The 19240-nt window shown below is 41.0% G+C and overlaps 1 protein-coding gene across 4 annotated transcripts in view; it reads left to right on the top strand.

The window, feature by feature from the left end:
- ppp2r5eb (protein phosphatase 2, regulatory subunit B', epsilon) overlaps positions 1-19071 on the top strand; it is a 62437-nt gene extending 43366 nt beyond the window's left edge. For all 4 annotated transcript variants that reach the window (XM_038728341.1, XM_038728342.1, XM_038728340.1 and 1 more), the window contains exons 3-14: positions 1380-1576; positions 4489-4590; positions 5686-5778; positions 5972-6102; positions 7402-7461; positions 9579-9687; positions 10280-10333; positions 11465-11515; positions 11604-11723; positions 12875-13002; positions 14427-14528; positions 16260-19071. In XM_038728341.1, the coding sequence (XP_038584269.1) occupies positions 1380-1576; positions 4489-4590; positions 5686-5778; positions 5972-6102; positions 7402-7461; positions 9579-9687; positions 10280-10333; positions 11465-11515; positions 11604-11723; positions 12875-13002; positions 14427-14528; positions 16260-16359 (1247 nt within the window). In that variant the 3' untranslated portion in view covers positions 16360-19071. The remainder of the gene's footprint in view (positions 1-1379; positions 1577-4488; positions 4591-5685; positions 5779-5971; positions 6103-7401; positions 7462-9578; positions 9688-10279; positions 10334-11464; positions 11516-11603; positions 11724-12874; positions 13003-14426; positions 14529-16259) is intronic.
- Positions 19072-19240: the final 169 nt, after the last annotated feature.

Below are 19240 nucleotides of genomic sequence, written 5' to 3'. Positions count from 1 at the left end.
GTAGCAACCTTTGTTGTCAGTTATAAACTTTTCTTGTTGAACTCCATAGGTAAATAAATACCTTTTTGGAGAACTTAAACATCATGATACTGCTTGACTCCCATTTTTGGAAGTGTGCAAGCTATTGTGGCTATCCCTGCTCATGCTAAACACCGAGTACGTGTTCTGTTTATACCAAACCAAGAGACCATGTTGCTGTTAAAACAAATCACTTCCTGTGTGGTAGGAAACTGTATCTCCAAATTACTGCTCATCATTATTGGCTTCTGACCAGTGCAGCGTCCTGACAAATAAACAGAGGAGAAAAAAATGAGCGCTTTTATATGACACACATTGAAAACAAAATAACTAAGTAAAATAAATTAAGGACAAGTTACTTTAGAAAGAAGTGCCAAATGTTTCCTAATGTTTTCACAGATGTTTGGCATTTTTAATGTTTTCCTTAACAACTTGTGATGCAGAGAAAATTACTTTTAGATGGATTTGCAAGTAGGAACCCTGAACAAACAAAAATAAGAGAGACAAGAACATGAACACAAGAGCAGACACAGACATTCAAAACAAAACAAACACACATTGAAATAGTTTTAACCTCAATAAGCCACAAAATTAAGAAACAGAAGAAAAATCACCCAGCAGGAATCAAACCAACGACATCACAGTTAAAGTGTGTCATACCACTGTTCCACCAGGACGCCCCATGTCCACTGCACGCTACCAGCTCGACTCGCCTCGACTCTACTCGCCGTGTTTTGGTTTTCCATTGTGGAAAAGTTGCACCTATACTTTTTTTCGTATCACCTCTGTCAAGGATCCAAGCGAGCTGAGGCGATACTAAAATGACTGCTGATTGGTCAGAGAGAATCGTCACTATTCACTGCATCATCATTGCGTGCGCCAGACAGAGGCCAGCAACAGGAAGTTTTATATTTTACAGTTTTCAAATCACCAAATCCACTTCTGAGAAGTTTTGAGGTGAGAAATCAGCTGTGTAGATTTTAAATATTGACAGTTTTACGAGAAGTGATGGCGGAACAAAAATGTGCTTGAAGGTTTTCGGAGTTGAGGAGCTCCGCAAGTGGCGAGGCCGGCCAGCCGCCCGCTCACAGAGCCCTCCGCTCCCGCCGTCACACAGAGCGCTGCAGCAACAACGGCAGAGGAAAACGCAGCTGGAAGGTTTTCATACCGCTTACCTGTCTTTACATTCTGAGGAAGGTTGGAATGTTTGATTTTGTGATGTTTTGTGTTGCAGCTCTTTGACTTGAGAGAGAGTCAGAAACGTCTGCATGGTTCACTTTTTTTATTTAATTTATCTGACTTTTCTCTTGGTCTTTTTCTTCTCTCTCTTTCTCTCTCTCCCTTTTGGTTTGTGCGTCCAGACGTGCCGGCGCCGGAGCAGCCGGAGCTGTTCCTGAAGAAGCTGCAGCAGTGCTGTACTGTCTTTGACTTCATGGACACGCTGTCGGACCTCAAGATGAAGGAGTACAAGCGCTCCACGCTCAACGAGCTGGTGGACTACGTGACCGTCAGCCGGGGCTACCTGACAGAGCAGGCCTACCCCGAGGTCGTCAAAATGGTGAGGAGGGAGGAACATTCAATGTACACAATGAATTGCACAAGCTAGAGGAAAAATACAAGGAGCCAAATTACCTCCATAGGACCAGTTTTCAAATTAAGTGTTGTCTACTTGCAACCCCTCATCAGGGGTGTCAGAAGTCTGAGGTAAAAGTTTGCATTTCCATTTAAATTTCCTCTTTGAGGATCAACATACAAACATCAATAAAGTAAGAGATCTGTGCAGCAGTAAATGGTGGTAAGAGCTATTAGTGCATACGTTGTGAATGGGATAAATAGGAAGTGTTCTCGGAGGAGATGAAAAGGACGTTTGGACCTCATAATGTCTCATTTTAATATATATTTTTAGGCCTACAGAGGTAAAGCTATCCAATATTTCATAATTTAAGCTACAATTGGACTCGGTGATTGAAATTTATGTAGTTTATCTTCTTACCAATGGCATGAATCATCTGACCAACGTCTATCCTCTGAGCCACTGAAGCGGTTCTGAATCACAGGTTTTGGATTCACTGCTTGGTCGATGCCTTGCTTTGTTGAATATAAAAATGTTTTTGCTGAAAAAACGAGACAGAATGTGACAAAAGTGTCTTTTAGTCTTAATGACCAGAGCGCTCGAGTTTCTCAGGGGGAAAACTGCACGTATAATTTATAAACTCAAATACGGCGAGTTTAGTGTCGAGTCTCTCTTTAAGCAGTCCTCACTGTGAGACATTACCACCAGAGATATATAAGTGATAGCTACTAAGGGTGGGCGATATTATGATATTAGATCGTGGACGATTAAAATGTCTCCACGATCTGCCTTTTCAGAGAGATGGTTAGTGTCGTGCTACAGTGCACAATCTCTCAGTTTAGTTCCATACACGCAGTTGACAGCTGCTCTGTCAGCTGCCTCACTGCCTGCGTCCTCCGCTGTCTACAAAGACAACACTTTAACTGTTGGGCTTCCATAGAATTAACGTTAACGTTCCCCGTGTGCCCTGGCTGCTCTGCCTCAACTCTCCCGAGGTTGTTGCTTAAGTACCCGCGGCTAACTTGCTGCCGTTATCTAACTAGCTCGGTTAGCCTAGTGATCATAGCTGACTCGGCCCGGAACGGGAGCTTGGAGCACCTGGGGGGAGTGTGTTGTGTTTAACGTTACTTCTACTCAAGCACTGGAGGTTTTGAGTGGCGCCGGATTGGCAAGCTGTCAACGAAACCATGCTCAGCTGGCTCCTAGTGAACCGCGGCGTGAACGGGACCGAACACAGAGACCAACTGGGAATATAGTACTGAGGTGATTTACAGAGTTTCTTGAAGAACAGATCCATTTACTTTTCGCTAAACCGCTAATGTTACTAACTGTATCTGTCTGTATCTGTAGCTAGTTGTCCTAGCTGATTCGGCCCTGGGGTGCCAGGAGCCAAACCCGGAAAGAAAACTACCTCGGTCCTGTATTCCCTGTCTTTAAACTGGCCTCTGCCGGTCTAGGAGGCTGTGTTGGGTCCCGGTCCGGCCGTAGTGTTCACTTCCTGAGAGCTGAAGCAGTCTGCACCGAGCACAGAGTCTGCATGAAGGGGTTTTCCTCTTTTAAACCAATAACTTGCAAAACAGTCTTTAAAACCGACATGAATATGAGTCCTGATAAGATCTTGAATGGTAATCTCTGATGATAGTTGGTGCTCCACGCACAATTTGTGCGGTACTCAAACATTGTTAACATTCAGAACCCAGCCCTCGACTCAGATCCCCACTCCAGCAGCCAGTCAGAATGCAGCAAACTCACTTCAACTCACATTCCTAAATCTTAAGAAGATGAATTACAGTGAAGCTGGTTTGTTCTCCTTTGTTGGCGGCTGCTCAGTGCCTGCAGATAGTTCGACTCGTACTCAGGTCTTGTCCCATTTCCCGTCCTCGCTGTCTTGTGCCCCTGATGTGCACACTCGCTCATGTGAGAAGCTCTGATATAAGTTAGTGTCCCAGAAAGAACCTGCAAAGGAAAATGAGCAGCATCAAAGAAAAGGGAGTCCGACAGTGTTCGGACTGTGTTCTGTACAGCGTCACCCAGTTTTTCAGTGCATTTGATTCTTATTCAAACACTAATGACGTGTTGTAGATTTTTACAGCTTTACTCCCTTCATCACTCCGGAGAACAGCTCAAAATGTAAATGCAGAGAACAGCTCAAAATGTAAATGCAGAGAACAGCTCAAAATGTAAATGCACCTGTGTGAACTCAGCAGCAGTGGGAAAGCTGAGGTTGACGTGTGCATGTAAAATAAGTGAGTTACTACAGAGGCCATAATCATAATGAAAACGCAAATTACTAAAGTGTTTCCAGTCTGCCTCTTTTGTATCAAAATAAACACATGAACAGAACATACTAGAAGCAAACATTCCTCTAAAGTAAATAAGCTCTGACATTAAGGGAAAACAGCTCCTGGTCAGTTGTGGTGGTTCAGGACGCACCAGATCTAAAGCTGCACTCAGAATGGATAGAAAGCAGATTTTATTGGCGACTTACAAAGTCGGTGAAAAGACTGGACAGTCAGCGGATGCAAATTAGCCGTAGATGGAGACAGTTGAGGCGGACATGCAGCCATGCAAGTTAAAAATCTTTCGAGGAAGTAACAGAAAGAACTGGAGTGTGCTAGCCAGTTACAGCTAACGTCTGTACAGCAGGTAAATTGTATGCTTGTAGGGAATGAACACAGTCAGCCTACACACTTGAGCAGATACATTTGCATAAAAAAGTCACACGGTGTTTTATTTGGATGCTAGGGAGCCCCCGAAGTCCTAAAAGCTAATTTCTTTTTAAGTTTTTATGGTGTGTGTGATCAAGATAAGAAAATGTCTTAGGGCTGCGGGGGCTCCGGACAGTCATGACTTTGTTGTATTCAGGCTGATAAATATTTTTTTTATCATCGTTCCAGGTGTCTCACAACATATTCCGGACCCTTCCGCCCAGTGACAGTAATGAGTTTGACCCTGAGGAAGATGAGCCCACGCTCGAGGCCTCCTGGCCGCACTTACAGGTAAACACAGCCACAAAAAGTGTGTGTGGATTAACTCATTAACACATCATATCTTGTTTGTTTTAATTGGTACACAAACAGAAATGTAGAAATATCGCAGGTTGCCAGATACTGTTGCATGCTGGTACCAAACCTCACTGTGACAGTTTCTAAATTTGATCTATCAAAATGGAAACGCAGCTCCTCTGCTGTACCGATTTTGACTATATAAATAATCTTTACTAGAATAAGCAGTGTGATGTGTGTGTAAATGTTGATGGACTTGCTTTGGACCTAAATTTGACAATAAGACTTTGTGATGCTGCGAACAGTTGCTACACCCAGCTGTTGTTACTGAAATAGCTTTGCTGTGTAACTCCTCTAAAACCACAAGTAGTTTTTTTTTTTACAGTGTGTTAACAAGTGAGCTTAAGAGGTGTTTGTAGGCCTATTTTTGAACTTCCCCTTTATGCTAAGTTAAGCATTAGAGAGGTAGAGAGCATCTTTACGTTTCTCACAGTCTGACTCCTTTTTGAGGTTGAAAATATTTTGCTTGGGTTTTGTTTTGGGCCCAGGTCTAGAGCCAGGCTCTCTGGTTTTCCTCCTCCTTCCCCTCGGTGTCCTTTTAGATATGAGATGCAAATCTCAAGGAGAAGCTTCCTGGTAATATAGTTTTTCGTTTCGTGTCATTAAACAACTAATTTTTTATTTTTTTTCACCCAATCAGAATCCCTTTATTTCTCCACATCCTGGCCAATCCAAACCTTTTTTTCATCTAGCTATACCCACATTACGTTGTACCTTTTGGGACCTTGACTGCTTTTGACCTTTCCCTTTTAAGTCAGTCCAGTCCCAGTATTTACAGGGTTGGTTTAAGGTTTCTAAGAGGAACATGTCAGTCTTTGGATTCTTCTTCTATTTGTGAATCTGCTTGTTGTACGTCAGGATGTTAATCATAGTTTTAACTAAGTGAGACACAAACTGTGACCAGTCTTTCTGCGCAGCACTTTTGCAAAAGTTGAACTTTTTTGTTTTAAATATCAACAACTGTCCCCCTGCCCTCTCCTTCTCTTCTTCTTCTTCTTCTTCTCCTCCTTCTTCTCCTTCTTTCTCCAGTTGGTATACGAGTTCTTCATCCGGTTCTTGGAGAGTCAGGAATTCCAGCCCAGCATTGCCAAAAAGTACATAGACCAGAAGTTTGTCCTACAGGTGAGTCGCTGAGTCCGTCTGCAGGTCAAAGCTCTGCTTTAAATGTCACCTGTTGTCAGTTTAACGTGAGCTTTTATCTTTCCTTTCATATTCTTCCTCTTCATTCTCTCATGCTTTCCCCCCTGCTGTCCTCTTCGTCTTTTTAACTTCCTTTCTGATGTCCCTTCTGTTTGTTTTCCTTCCTTCTCCCCAGCTCTTGGAGTTGTTTGACAGCGAGGATCCTCGGGAGAGAGACTACCTGAAGACAGTCTTGCATAGAATCTACGGCAAATTCCTGGGGCTGAGGGCTTTTATACGAAAACAGATCAATAATATTTTTCTACGGTGAGTATTCGCTCAATTCAAGTTTCTGTTTGTCTCTGTCTGTCAGAGGTGTGGACCTTTTTGTTGTTCTGCCAGCCATTTATAGTCGGTATCAGTCGATATGTTCGTAGGCCTGTCACGATAATTGCATTATTGACAGGGGTGAAGGTCGTCTTATAAAGGCATATGTTTGACACGTAGAGTTCGCTTGGAAAAAGTGGCTCTCCGCTCGGCTCTGCAGATAATAGACAGCAGGTCTATTTTTGACGGATGACTCGTCAGGCAGCACAGAGCAGATCGTACGGGGTAGAAACAGAACGGCATCGAGAATCCGGTCAATTTTCAAAATAAAACGTCCCGTGGAGACTCCCGATCGTAAAGTAACAAACACGGTAAAAACAAACACAAAAAGAAATAATTTAACTATGTAGCCTACTCAATCACAGTAGAAGCTCAGACAGCAAGCACTGATTACCAAATCAACAAAATCTAAACATGTCAGCAAAATCAGGCAAAACGCTCTGATTCTGAAAGGCTCCTTGTGGGAAATGCAGCCTGAAGTTGACGGAACGAAACGTGGTAACAGAGAGCCGTGAAGAACGTAGTGCAAGCACAAAAAGCACAAATTAATAACAAGTCAGTAACTCGAGGCAGGCTGCACGCTCTGCTGCTGAAACGTACAGTGGACTTTGCCGCGCTCAGGACGCATCGAAAACGTGTCGCATACGTTCAACATAACGTGTTACTCAAGGCTAAAAGGTGTTTTTCCCGACAGTTTAATTCTAACCCGAAAGTTTGGAAGAATAAGGCCAAATGCACTTGGTTTCAAAGCTCTAGGGTGGGAACATTTCAGGGTTCAGCTGAATGAGAGAGGAGACCCTGTTAACGAGCCGGTATGTCCACTTCGTTTAACAGCTGCAACAAAAAAGGAGAATACATCTTCCTGTTATGAACCAAATGTTTGGTTTTTATTTTTAAGAGCCAGAGAGTCCATTTTATGTTTTGTTTTATGTTTTAATTATTTAGGATATTTTAATATTGTCTGAATATTCCTATGAAAAAAAAATGTATTGCTCTTTGAATTATTATTATTATTATTATCAGTAGCATGAAAAGTTCTTAAAATAACAGTAACTTCTTTTATCTTAATAATTTGCAGCATGTCATCCAACAAAGCTGGTTATCAGTACAGGCCTGTGTGTTCGTTTATAAATCTTTGCTCTGTTGTTTTAGTAGTTGAATGATTTTCTCCCCGAGTCTCATCTGTCTCCTGTCTTTTGTCTCCTCTTTTCTACGCCTCCCTCTCTGTCTGCTCTGCAGTTTTGTTTATGAGACGGAGCACTTCAACGGGGTGGCTGAGTTGCTGGAGATCTTGGGGAGGTATGTGGAGGCCTCCGACCCTCAGACACACATTCACATTCAGCTCCGTTACTGCAGCTCAGGCTTTTACCCAGAACCACATGGACCTGAGCGCACCGGCAGATCTGAGCCCAACCCTGACATCTGCCTGTGTTCTTAATGTTGTAATGATACGAGGATGGTTTTTATCTTTTTATTTAATCTTATATAGATGGAGATTTATTTCAAAAGAGGCCTCTGATTATAAAAGATTGATAAGAAATGGTGAAAACTCAAAAGTGGAGTGATTTGTCTCCATAAAAACAGGATTGAGTAGAGCTGTGAGGTTCAGGGGAGAGTCAGGGCCACAGTTTGACTTGTAGATAAGAAATAAATTAATCCTCTCAGCTCCACGGTCTTTTTAATCCATTTTAATCCATTATAAAAAAGACCTGATTTACAGAGACAGTTTATCAGCTCTGTGTCAGGAGTTGCATGGCGTTGTTTGACGTGCAGACGGGTGAGGGTGTTTTTTTAATTTATATATATATATATATGTATATAGAAATGTGTCTGAAATATAGCTACCTAATCCCTTATAGCTGCTTCTGTGCTCTTGAATATTTAATATAACGTTCAGCCTGACTCAATTTAAAGGACAGCTTGACTGTTCCTAATTCTTTATCAATTCAGGTTAGCAGGCCGGAACAGGTTCAGAATGAAGTCATTAGCTGGTCGACAGAAGATTGACCAAAGACAGTTTTGACACTGGCTGTGTCCTGACACACGTTCTACATCTCCAGCAGCGGCAAAGAAGTTAGTGCTGATACGGTTAGTCCGCTAACTGAATATTAGGCTTTAACAGTTGTGAGAAAGAGGACCCTCTCTTAACAGGTTTATCCTTAAAGTTTAAAATGAAACACAGACACTAAACTGATTATGTCAGTTTAAGTCAGCATTTTTAAATCACCTCCCAACATCCTCCTAGGATTTTACTCAGACAACAGAGAGATTAACAGGTGAAGGCATTAAAAGTAAAAACCATTGCAGCAGGTTTTTCTTTGGAGTCACTTGGTATTTGTCTTAATTCACATACGCAATAAACATCAAATTATTTTACTGTCAGGACTTTGTGCACCGTGTTAAAGCAGACGCCTCGCCTCAAATACAAGACAGACAGTAAGGTACATGATTCCAGTGGTGGGACATGTTTGAGTTGAGAGAAGAGTTTTTGTAAATGTTCTTACTTGCTGCAGTTGCTCTTTAGCGCCTTCCAGAGGGCAATTTAATAAATTCATTAAACGAGAGGTGAACAAGATCAGATGCAAGTTGTCAAGCTTTTTGTTTCACCTGGTTTTGATTTAAACATGCCAGTTGTTTCTGCTCTTTTCTAACGTTTATGAGACATTACTATAATTGAATTGATTGACGGAGGAATAAAAACCTGCCCAGCCTGTTGAAATGTAAATTTACAATTTACATCGAGCCTCATCATATTTCCACGTCTCTGTGTTTGCACCTGTGACGTTTTGGATCATCGTCTGCTTAACGTCTCCCTCCTTTGTTACCAGTAGAGCACCAAACCCAGCACCCATATTCAGCCTTAACTGTGCTGCTGATCTCATTACTCTGCGCTCCCTGTTTTGGATTCACTGGACATGCTTTCCTCTTCTTTTCATATTAGAAATCAGACACCTACAGGTTTAACTTGTGGCTCTGATAACATGTAAACCTCACCTCACTGGATACCTGTGTTCATACAGAAGAAGAGAATCTGTAGGAGAGAAAGCCTGTTGCACAGCGTCAAAATGCTCGATGTTCCTCGGCTAAATGTATTCTTACAGTTTGTCCTTGAACAAAAATCTCTTATGGAAACAACACAAAGTTGAATCCAGTAAATCAGAAGAGTTTTAAAGGAGCATCACGTCTGTTGTCTCTGGGCCTGAAGGTTAGAGCACATCACATCTCTTTCTGTCTCCTCCAGGCTGCACCGCCGGTATAAACAGTTTTCTTTCAGTCCGCTGCTCATTGATCTTCACTTGCTTTCAGGGGATCACAAGGAAACTCTTTCATGTGTTAATGTTTAATTTATGTTTATATTTTCTCTATTTATTTTTTTCCTCTCTGTCTCCCCTCCTCCCTCCGGCTCTCTCTTCCAGTATAATCAATGGTTTCGCTCTGCCGCTGAAAGCGGAGCATAAACAGTTTCTGGTCAAAGTGTTGATCCCCCTCCACACTGTCAGGAGTCTGTCCCTCTTCCACGCACAGGTAATATATGTGTGTTTGTCTTTAAAGTTTCCTCCTGTAACAATCCTAGTGTATTTCTCGTACATGGGGCGCAGAGCGACTGAAACTTCACTCACTGATTTTCCACTTATACTAATATTTTAACTCTATGATACCTGTGACCTCTCCGGAATTACAAAGTCACACATACAGAGTTGCTGGTGATCATTAACAGTACTCTTACATTTTAAACCTGCGCTGCCTTTTAAAGACATGCTGGTGTGTGTGTGTGTGTGTGTGTGTGTGTGAGAGACATATCTTTTACTTAAAAACATGTAATTGTGCTCTTTAACACATGACAGTTGGACACTCTGGATTTAAAAATTAAGAAAAACAAAGCTGTAGCACTTTAAGCAAAATCAGTTGCAGGGCTGCATTGTTAATGACGTGTGTGTATATATGAAGTATGATTCATACTGTGACCAGTACACAAAGTTGAAAACATTTAAACTTTGGCAAGTTAATATTTTGTCTTGTTAACAGAGCATTTATACTTCCAGTTTTTGTTTATCCGACTTGCTGTTACAAGCTAAGCTAAAGGTGCTAACGTGTGGCCTCTCCTCTCTCCCTGCAGTTGGCGTATTGCATTGTACAGTTCCTAGAGAAAGACCCAACATTAACAGAACCAGTAAGTATCAACTGTCACTGGCCATTGCTGATTATAACTGCTGTACTTGACCAATGCATGGACTGTATACAAACAATCCTCGCCATACTGGATGATGGTCTTTTTCCTCCAGAAAGTTTATCAATTGTTGCAACAGTACATTTGTCTGAAGTCCAGCTTTTGGGTGACGGCACCTATAGCATGCCAGTGCTGCTACAAATCCCACTTTTCCTGCAACGCCGTCACTACAGCTGATAGTTGGTGTGCAACTGGAAGAAGGAGTCAATTAACCTTTCGCTAAGCCACGCCCCGAATACACAGCTGGCCAATCACAGCGCAGTATAGGTCTCGCTCGAACTGAGCTCCGACACTTTCATGGCTGCGCTCCATTGACTCTGATGCAAAAAGAGTCGTTTTCTAGCTTTTTTTTTTTGGGCTGTATTTTTCTAAGATCTGGTGAAACGCTGTTCCTGGGTCACTTGTAATAGTTAGTCGCTACCCAGAGAGGTTGAAAGGAGAAGTACGATTTATTCTCTTTCCAATACCTAAAATAAATCCAGAAAAATGTCGGCTGTGGGTCGTTCCTAATGTGATGTTAGGTAGCTAACGCTAGCTAACTTCCTACTGAATATAACGTAATAAAGCCCTGCTGTTCTGCTTTTTAATGACTGTAATAATGAACAGAGACCGACCAGCTTTACAGTAACAGTGTTGATCGGTCGGGGGATGTGGTGGTTCACTTTATGATCTGTGATTGGTCTTTTTTATCTTTACTTTTTTCACGTCCGTTTGAGTCAATCTGAGTCAGTTTGAGTCAGTCTGACAGCCTGAATACAACCTTCAAATCTATAATGCAACTGCAAAACTGTCTGCTTCTTTCTGAGATCGCTTTTTCCAACAAATTTGACAATATGTCCAGGGTGTGCAGTAATAGACAGTGGCAGCGCTGTCAGTTTGTCGGACTTAGCAACACTAACTAAGGGGGGGCGGGGCTTAGCGAAGGGTCAATTCAGTTCAGCTTTATTGCCATGAAAGTAAATCAACAATATTGCCAAAGCTACAAATAAATTACAAAAGAACAATTAATTTAACGGTTTAACGATTACTAAAATAACAAACAAAGTATAAAATCTGTCTCTTCTTCCTCCTCAGGTCATCAGAGGCTTACTGAAGTTCTGGCCAAAAACCTGCAGTCAAAAAGAGGTGAGGGTTGTCGTTTCTTTTAGTTTGAACTGTACATGTGCGTAAACTCTGTGCGTGTGTGTAGTGAAACTTTCCTCCTGTGCTGCAGGTGATGTTTCTGGGGGAGCTGGAGGAAATCCTGGACGTCATCGAACCAACACAGTTCGTCAAGATCCAGGAGCCGCTCTTCAAACAGATCTCCAGATGCGTCTCCAGCCCACACTTTCAGGTCAGCGACCATCCAGCACTGATTCAGTGTCAGTGTGATTTTACCTGCTCTGTAGTGTGGAAACAAGTGGATAGGGTAAAGAATTTAACTAATAGATATCACCATGAAACTTTCCTAGTTGATTACTTACATTAAGACAATATTTTTTGCGTTACAGGTTTTCTGAAATATGATAAATATGCAAATGAGGCAGTAATATGCGCTAATTTGCGTCTATTTCAAGAACTGAAATCTGAACACTGGATTAACTCAATGTTTTTACTGAGAGGATTTTGGATATCTCCTTTTAATATTTCATGAATCAGAAAAAACTCTCACCGGCATAAAAAAACAAACATTTTTCAACCTGTTTTTGGGAATAAAATATTCTATAATTCAGGCTGTGAATGATATATGAACAAACCCCCTCAGTAGAAATCTTCAGAATATAGTCAGGAATAAAACTGGAAAGTTTGGTGTTTGTAAAAGCTACTGCAGTGAAGATTTTAGGCTCAGAGGATGAGGAAAAACTCATTTTGAGAGAACGGGCTGTAAAGATAAGTATTGTAAAATTCTACACATTGAAAATCAATATTTACAGACTCGATATCCTATCAAATCCTTAACAACATCAATATGCAACATCTTAGACACACAAAACAGACAGAAACAGACAGAGCCACCCGCGGAAAGCTAAACCAGGAAGTCACGTGACTCATTTAAACCAATCACGTTGTCAGAAATCAACACTAGCCCATCAGATTTCACGCTTGGCTTAAATCCGCCTCTGTTCTTTCACGCTTGGCTTTTTTTTTTTTTTTTGTACAAAGGAAATAACCATATTTGGATCCGACAGCGTTGTGCAAGAGAAAGAGAGAAAGATTTCGATACTGGCGTTCATCATGGTGCAGGAGATGTAGCGTTGGAAAGCGAACTTAGGACAAATCAACAGATGCACAGAGTCCAACTGTAGTAAAATAAACTACTAAATGGATATTGTAATTATTATGTAACGTTTTCTTTGCAAAGTTGCCCAAAATTTCAAAATTGACCAGCGCATGAAAAAACTGTTTTTGTCTGCCAAGCCTCATCTTAAGGGGAACATTTATTATTACATTATCACATCATACGTCGACACTCAGCCCAGTTTGTGTTTGCCGTCTTTGTCCCAGGTTGCAGAGCGAGCTCTGTACTACTGGAACAACGAGTACATCATGAGTCTGATCGAGGAGAACTCCAGCGTCATCCTGCCCATCATGTTCTCCAGCCTCTACAGGATCTCCAAAGAGCACTGGAACCCGTGAGCGACTTTAAAAAATAAAAATAAAAATCTCTGCACCAGCTTTGGGAGATAGCTGAGGCTCGTTCTTTTCAGATTTGATATACTTCACAAGAAATATCCAGATTAGATTGGTTTTAGATGATTTGATGTTCATGTGGTGTCTGGATTTTGGCAGATTGGCAGTTTTATCAGCTGCTTAGTTAAAACCGGTCTTCTAAATCAGAATCAGATTTAGAGATTTATTGATCCCTGAGGCAAAATTCTTTTGTCACAGCTGCCCACTTGTCAATGTACAAGGAATAGAGATAATAATAGAAAGTAGGTATAAAATGTAAAGAAAAAAATTTAAAGGATTGTGGGTATGTACAATATTTCCATTATTAAATAATTGTTATGGTGAATAGTACTAATGAATAAATAGCAGCAGAGAATATTGCACTAAACAGATAATGATAGTTTGCGTGTCCGTGTGTCAGACACTTAGAGGGAGGAGTTATAAAGTTTGATGACCACAGGCAGGAATGACTTCCTGTGTCGCTCTGTGGTGCATGTTGGGGGAACGAGTCCTGTGTTTGAGCAGCACCTCATGGAGTGGGTGGGAGACATTGTCCAAGATGACATGTAGCTTGGGCAGCATCCTCCTCTCTGACACCACCGACAGAATCCAGCTCCACCCCCACGTCGTCACTGGCCTTGAGGATCAGTTTGTTGAGTCTGTTAGCATCCGCTAACAGAGTCTGGTTTATTGTCAATGAAAAAAAAATAAAAAAATCTTCTTGCCAACGTTTATACATAGTTTACATCCAAATATTGATAGGAACATTTAAAGAAATTGAATGTTGACAAAGACACTTATGATATTTCATAAAGACCAAACACTTTCATTATAAATGTTTGTATCTCTGATGAAGATGACGCTGCAGCCCCCCCACTTCCTACCCTAGCAGGTCTGGAAAGTTTCATTTTCCAGGTCTGCACAAACAGTTTATTTTAAGAACAACTTTCAGGTTGGCATCTCTTGTTAGTATATGTGTCAGAAAAAATTATGTTGAAATTGTATATATGATGAGAAGAAGCACATAAGGGAGCGCAGCAAAGCTCGGTCAAATATAACAATAATAATATGGATGCTAATGCTAGCCTTAGCACTGATGAGCGTGAAAATACGTTTTCATAGCCACGTGACAGACCGCAGTCTTTTAACTATGAGCCTGCCAGAGGAAGGTGGCCGTGGAACAGGCAAGCCAGAGGAGATATTTAGTTGTAGTGCAAGGAGAGAGGATGCAGGAATGAACTCCCGTCTCTTCCAATCAGTATTCAAAGCTTCATTTCTGTGAGACCTAAATGGATTTGTCTACATTTTACACAGTCATGGACCTTTTTTAAGTAATGATAAAAGCCAGTTGTGAACTGAACTCTCTCTGCCCTCCTCCTCCTCGCAGGGCAATCGTGGCACTGGTGTACAACGTACTGAAGGCCTTCATGGAGATGAACAGTACCTTATTTGATGAACTCACAGCCACTTACAAGTCGGACCGCCAGCGGTGAGAAGCTGCTCACATTCACACCATCGTCACTGTGAAAGTTCATGGTCTCTGCAGGGAGCTGCCTGACACGACAACAGTGTTACTATCATCACACTTCCAAATATCAGGATTAATAATAGCTGTAAAAGGAACAGCAGGCTTAGTGTCGGAGTAGCGGTCAAAGTTAATATCTTACAGACTTTGTTGTCTGTGATACTTTCAGTAGATTTAAAGATGGGGTGTGCGATTCTGGAGAAATCAAATGCCACAATACAGCAAGTAATATAACTAATGTTTGGTGGGTTAGCAAACTGTTGCTACAGCTGCTGCTGTGAACATGCAGAGCGGACGAGACGGACCTGCTGCTATAGCTAACATCACAACAACAGAATGGAGAATCTCTGACCCCATCTTTAATACAGAGAACAGTTTGATTACGTTTTGGAGTTTATTGGCCAATCAAGATTCAAAGTTCACTGCAGTGTTTAGTAGCAGGGATGTACTTTAATACCACAACCTCTGATTCTCATAACACAAATCAATGTTTCTGGCTCCAGTGCTCTTTTTTTTTATCAGGTCTAAATGTGTAAATCGCGCTGTGTCCTTGGTCGGACCGCCACTTTGGTCCAGAATGAAATATCTCAATATCTGCAGGATCGATTACCACGAAACTCTGAAGAAGCATCCTCTGACTTTTCCTATAGCTCCACCATGAGGCTGACATTTGTGCTTTTGGGTGAAATATCAATTAACACAACTTTCAGATGAACTGATAAAATTTGAATGCAGTGACAGAAACTGTCCTTCGACAACATACATAACAGCAGCAGGACAGTCTATTGTAGTAGTTCAAAAATTTATGTCAATTCAGTTCAGCTTTATTGGCATGAATGTCAAACAGCCATATTGCCAAAGCTTAAAATATAATACAAAAGAACATTTCATACAGTTAATTAAATAAAGTAAATACAAGAGTAAAACTCTGTTTGTGTGTTAAAATAAAAAAAACATACAAAAAATATAAGAAATAAAACGCTAAGCGTGAGTGTTGTGAATTCAATTCATATGGTTCATCAATAAAATAAACCGTAAAATTGTGTGTTTTAAAAATAAAATAAATAAAACAGTAAAATTATGTGTGTGCCAAAGGACATTAATATGTAGAAGTAATTTGATGTTTAGGATCAATAAAGGAACAATATATATATTAATATATAATAGACAAAAAAAAACAACTGAAAATCAGTATCAGATGTGAAGATGATGTCTCTCTCAGGATGAACTGTAGGAACTTTGGTGATCCTCTGATTTTTCCTTTAGGCTCCACCAGCAGGTCAAAGTTAAAATTTCTCCAGTACTTTCGGTTTCTGACCAAAAGCCTGCAAAACTAATGACACTCCCATCAGCCTCAGCTTTACTTTGCGTTTACCAAAAGTTAAATTACGTTCATCAGAGACCTGCTACACATCAGCATGTTAGGTATTGTCATTGTGAGCATATTAGCACGCTGATGTTAGCGTGTAGCTCACAGAGCTGCTAGCACGGCTGCAGCCTCTTCATGTCGATCACAGAAATCCGCAGATTTAAGACTTAATTCTGTAACTTAAGTTTGTTCATGTTGTTGATCTCATCCATCCAAATAGCCGTCAGTGGGCACAACACCAGACCTATGAATCACTGAACAAATCACCAGGCTGCAGTGACGCACAGTAAAACTCGTCCTCCATGTTTTTGTTTGTTTTTGTTCAGCGAGAAGAAGAAGGAGAAGGAGCGGGAGGAGCTCTGGAAGAAGCTGGAGGACTTGGAGCTGAAGCGGGGCCTTAGGAGCGACGGGATTATCCCAACTTAACGAAGACAGCGCCGTGCTCCCCTCTTCGCCCTTCCCACTCCTCTCCCCCTGTGACTCCCCCTCTCCTCCATCCTTACCCCCGACTCCTCCCCCCTCCACATCAGCCATGTCTGGCCAGAGCTCTGAGAAACCCCAGATACAGGCCATTGTCTCTGGATCGTCATGGAGCGCCCGCTGGTTTCTTAATTGTCTTTTTTCTTTTATCTTTTTTTTTTTTTGCTCCTTTTGTTTTGATTTTTTTTCTTTCTCCTGTGTTTGTGCGACTTACTTTACAGTAGATTCATCACGTCTGTTTTCATTATTTCAACAGCACTGTAAATAATTCTTCTTTTTTTTTTTTTTTTTTTTTTTTCCCTTAAACTGATATTATTGCAAACGGAAAAACAAAATAATAATAATAAAAAAAGGAAGAAAAAAAATAGAAAATGAGAAAATGACTTGTGTGGGAGGGGGATTTAAACAACAATAAAAAACAAACAAACCCATGAACGACATGAAATGAACTTATGGAAAACAAAAGAAAACATAAAAGAGAAGATAGATTGAATTTAACTCTTCATCCCGCTCTTCCTCACTACAGCCCCATATGTAATTTTTATTTTCCTGGTTCTCCTCTTTGCTTTTCCTCTCGTTGCCTCCCTCCTTCTGTTCCCTCCCTCCTCTCTAATGGTGCATCTCTTATTTCTCCTCCTGTGTGGGACGTCCGGACTGATTATGTTCCCCCCTCCTTCTCCTCTCTGGCCCAACCAACCCGCCGGTCTACAGGTTCTGCTTCCTGTTTTGAATTGGGGGGGGGGGACTGAACAAAAACACATTTAAAAAGGACAACAGGGACTTTCTGAGTACACAAACCATTTCCTCTTTGAGTGTGTTTACATGCGTGTTCATGGTTATAGTTAATTGTACTGGTGTGTGGGGAATTCTTGTGTTTAGTATACTTATTTCAATTTAGCCCTTCAAAATATATAATTTCCCAAAAAATTCATGTTGCATTCTCAAATTACTTATAAAAAAATTGCATTTCCTGTGGCTGCTTCACAGTAAAAGCCTCCACATGTTTCACCAGATGAATTTAAAGAAGCAGGGAATGTTGATTCAGCAGCGGTGCGAAGGCTGTCTGTGAAAAGCTTCCATCAATCAGATGAAATTACCAACCGAAAAAGTGACGTATGTGCGCTCATCGTTTCCTGTGAATATGAGAGAAATGGCGGACTCCGCCACTAACAATGAAAACTTCTATACAGAGAGGTAATTACTGAATGTAAATACACTGAATAGGTTTTGAATAAAAACTGGGGTTTGAAATGATGACCTTTAAGGATTAGAGTTGTTTTTATTTTCCTCTTTACTTTGGTGCCATCTAGTGGTTGGATCAACGCTGATGATGTGAAACGGCAGACAAAAAAACTGCATGAGACCAAAACAAAACGTATCAGAGTAATCTGATAAGTATAATAAGTAAATATTCTACACATCAACTTTAACCAGCGATTTAAGTAATTGGTGTAACAAATGACAAACTAAGGGAACAAAATAAGTATATTGATTGCACAAATAATGAATTAAATGTGTTGCCCGACTGCCTGAATCACCTGACAGAGGGTACTTCGAGCGTTGTATCCTTTTTGGCTGTTGCTTGGATGAGCTCATATCCTGGTTATTTGAATTTATTTTTACATGGCGACCTCTGCTCACACAATGGTTCTGATCCGGATTCAACACATTAACGATAATATAAGCGTGTGAATCCTGAAACGCTCCCGCATGTAAACGCACTCGATTAATTTTCCCCCTTTCTCCTCTACAAAAAAAAAAACGATGGGACTACTTTTTCTCCTTCCCTCCATCTTCTTTTAAAAATAATGTTTTATTAACCTTTGACCCCTCCCATCCCTTCCTCACCTACCAAACCAGGTATCCCTGGTATCAGTCTGGCACTGGTACCCTCCGGCCATAATGGGGACTTACAAATAAAAACAAACACAGAAAAAAAAAAAAAAAAAAAGGCTTCAGAGGAGCGCCAAAAATCTTCCTCCTGTTGTGAAAAGACGAGCGCCCCGCCCCACCTCGCCTCACTCCTCTTCCTCCTCCCTCCGCCCACCGGGGGGGGGGCGCTGCGTTGACTTCACAGTATTACAACAACAGTGACAAAAAAAGACAACCCTGTACATTGTTATTGAATGCAGTACACTGATAATCTTGTATCTTGTAGTAATTTAGCCTATGTTTTTTGCTTAGGAAACTGTGGAGAGGAGTATCCAGTATATAAAGAGGTATTATGGAACAAGACTTCCTGGTATTTATGATAGTGTCTCCCCTCTTTTAGTCTGTTTTTTTTCTGTCTGTCACTCCTCCCTCTTTTCTTGGTTTTTATCTCATTTTGGATATTTTGATGAAGTTTCTTTTGACCATTGGCTATATATATTTTTTTTTAGTTGGGAAGGGAGGGTGAGGGCAGGGAGTCGAGAGGGGGGGAGGAGAGGGAAGGCGCGGAGCAGACCACTTTGCCCTGTTGGGAGTTTGATGGTGAACCTCCCGCCTCCTCCCTCGCAGAATTAATGTGTGCTTTAGAATGGCCCGGATATAATGACGTTAAAAACTGAAAAAAGGAAAAAAAAAAAAGATTAAAAAAGGGTTGGAGAAATACAAATGTTTAATTATTTTAAAAAAATAAAGAGATATTAAATTAAACCTGTTTTGTGATAAAGCCCAGATGCTGGATTGCTTTATTTCCCGGGTTCAAAGGGTTTGTGTGTGTGTGAGAGTGTGTGTGAGAGAGTTAAGCCTGAAACAAACACCTGCATCTGTGAACATAAACAGATTAACAGCCATTCAAACGAAAGGTTCACTCAAACTCCTTCTCCTTATTTTTATTTACATT

Source organism: Micropterus salmoides, unplaced genomic scaffold (genome assembly GCF_014851395.1).
Source record: "Micropterus salmoides isolate LMB-PRFRI ecotype aquatic unplaced genomic scaffold, ASM1485139v1 Ms_hic_scaffold_19, whole genome shotgun sequence".
Classification (NCBI taxonomy): domain Eukaryota; kingdom Metazoa; phylum Chordata; class Actinopteri; order Centrarchiformes; family Centrarchidae; genus Micropterus; species Micropterus salmoides.
The sequence above is the reverse complement of the archived record's forward strand: the minus strand, read 5'-3'. Positions and strand labels throughout refer to the sequence as shown.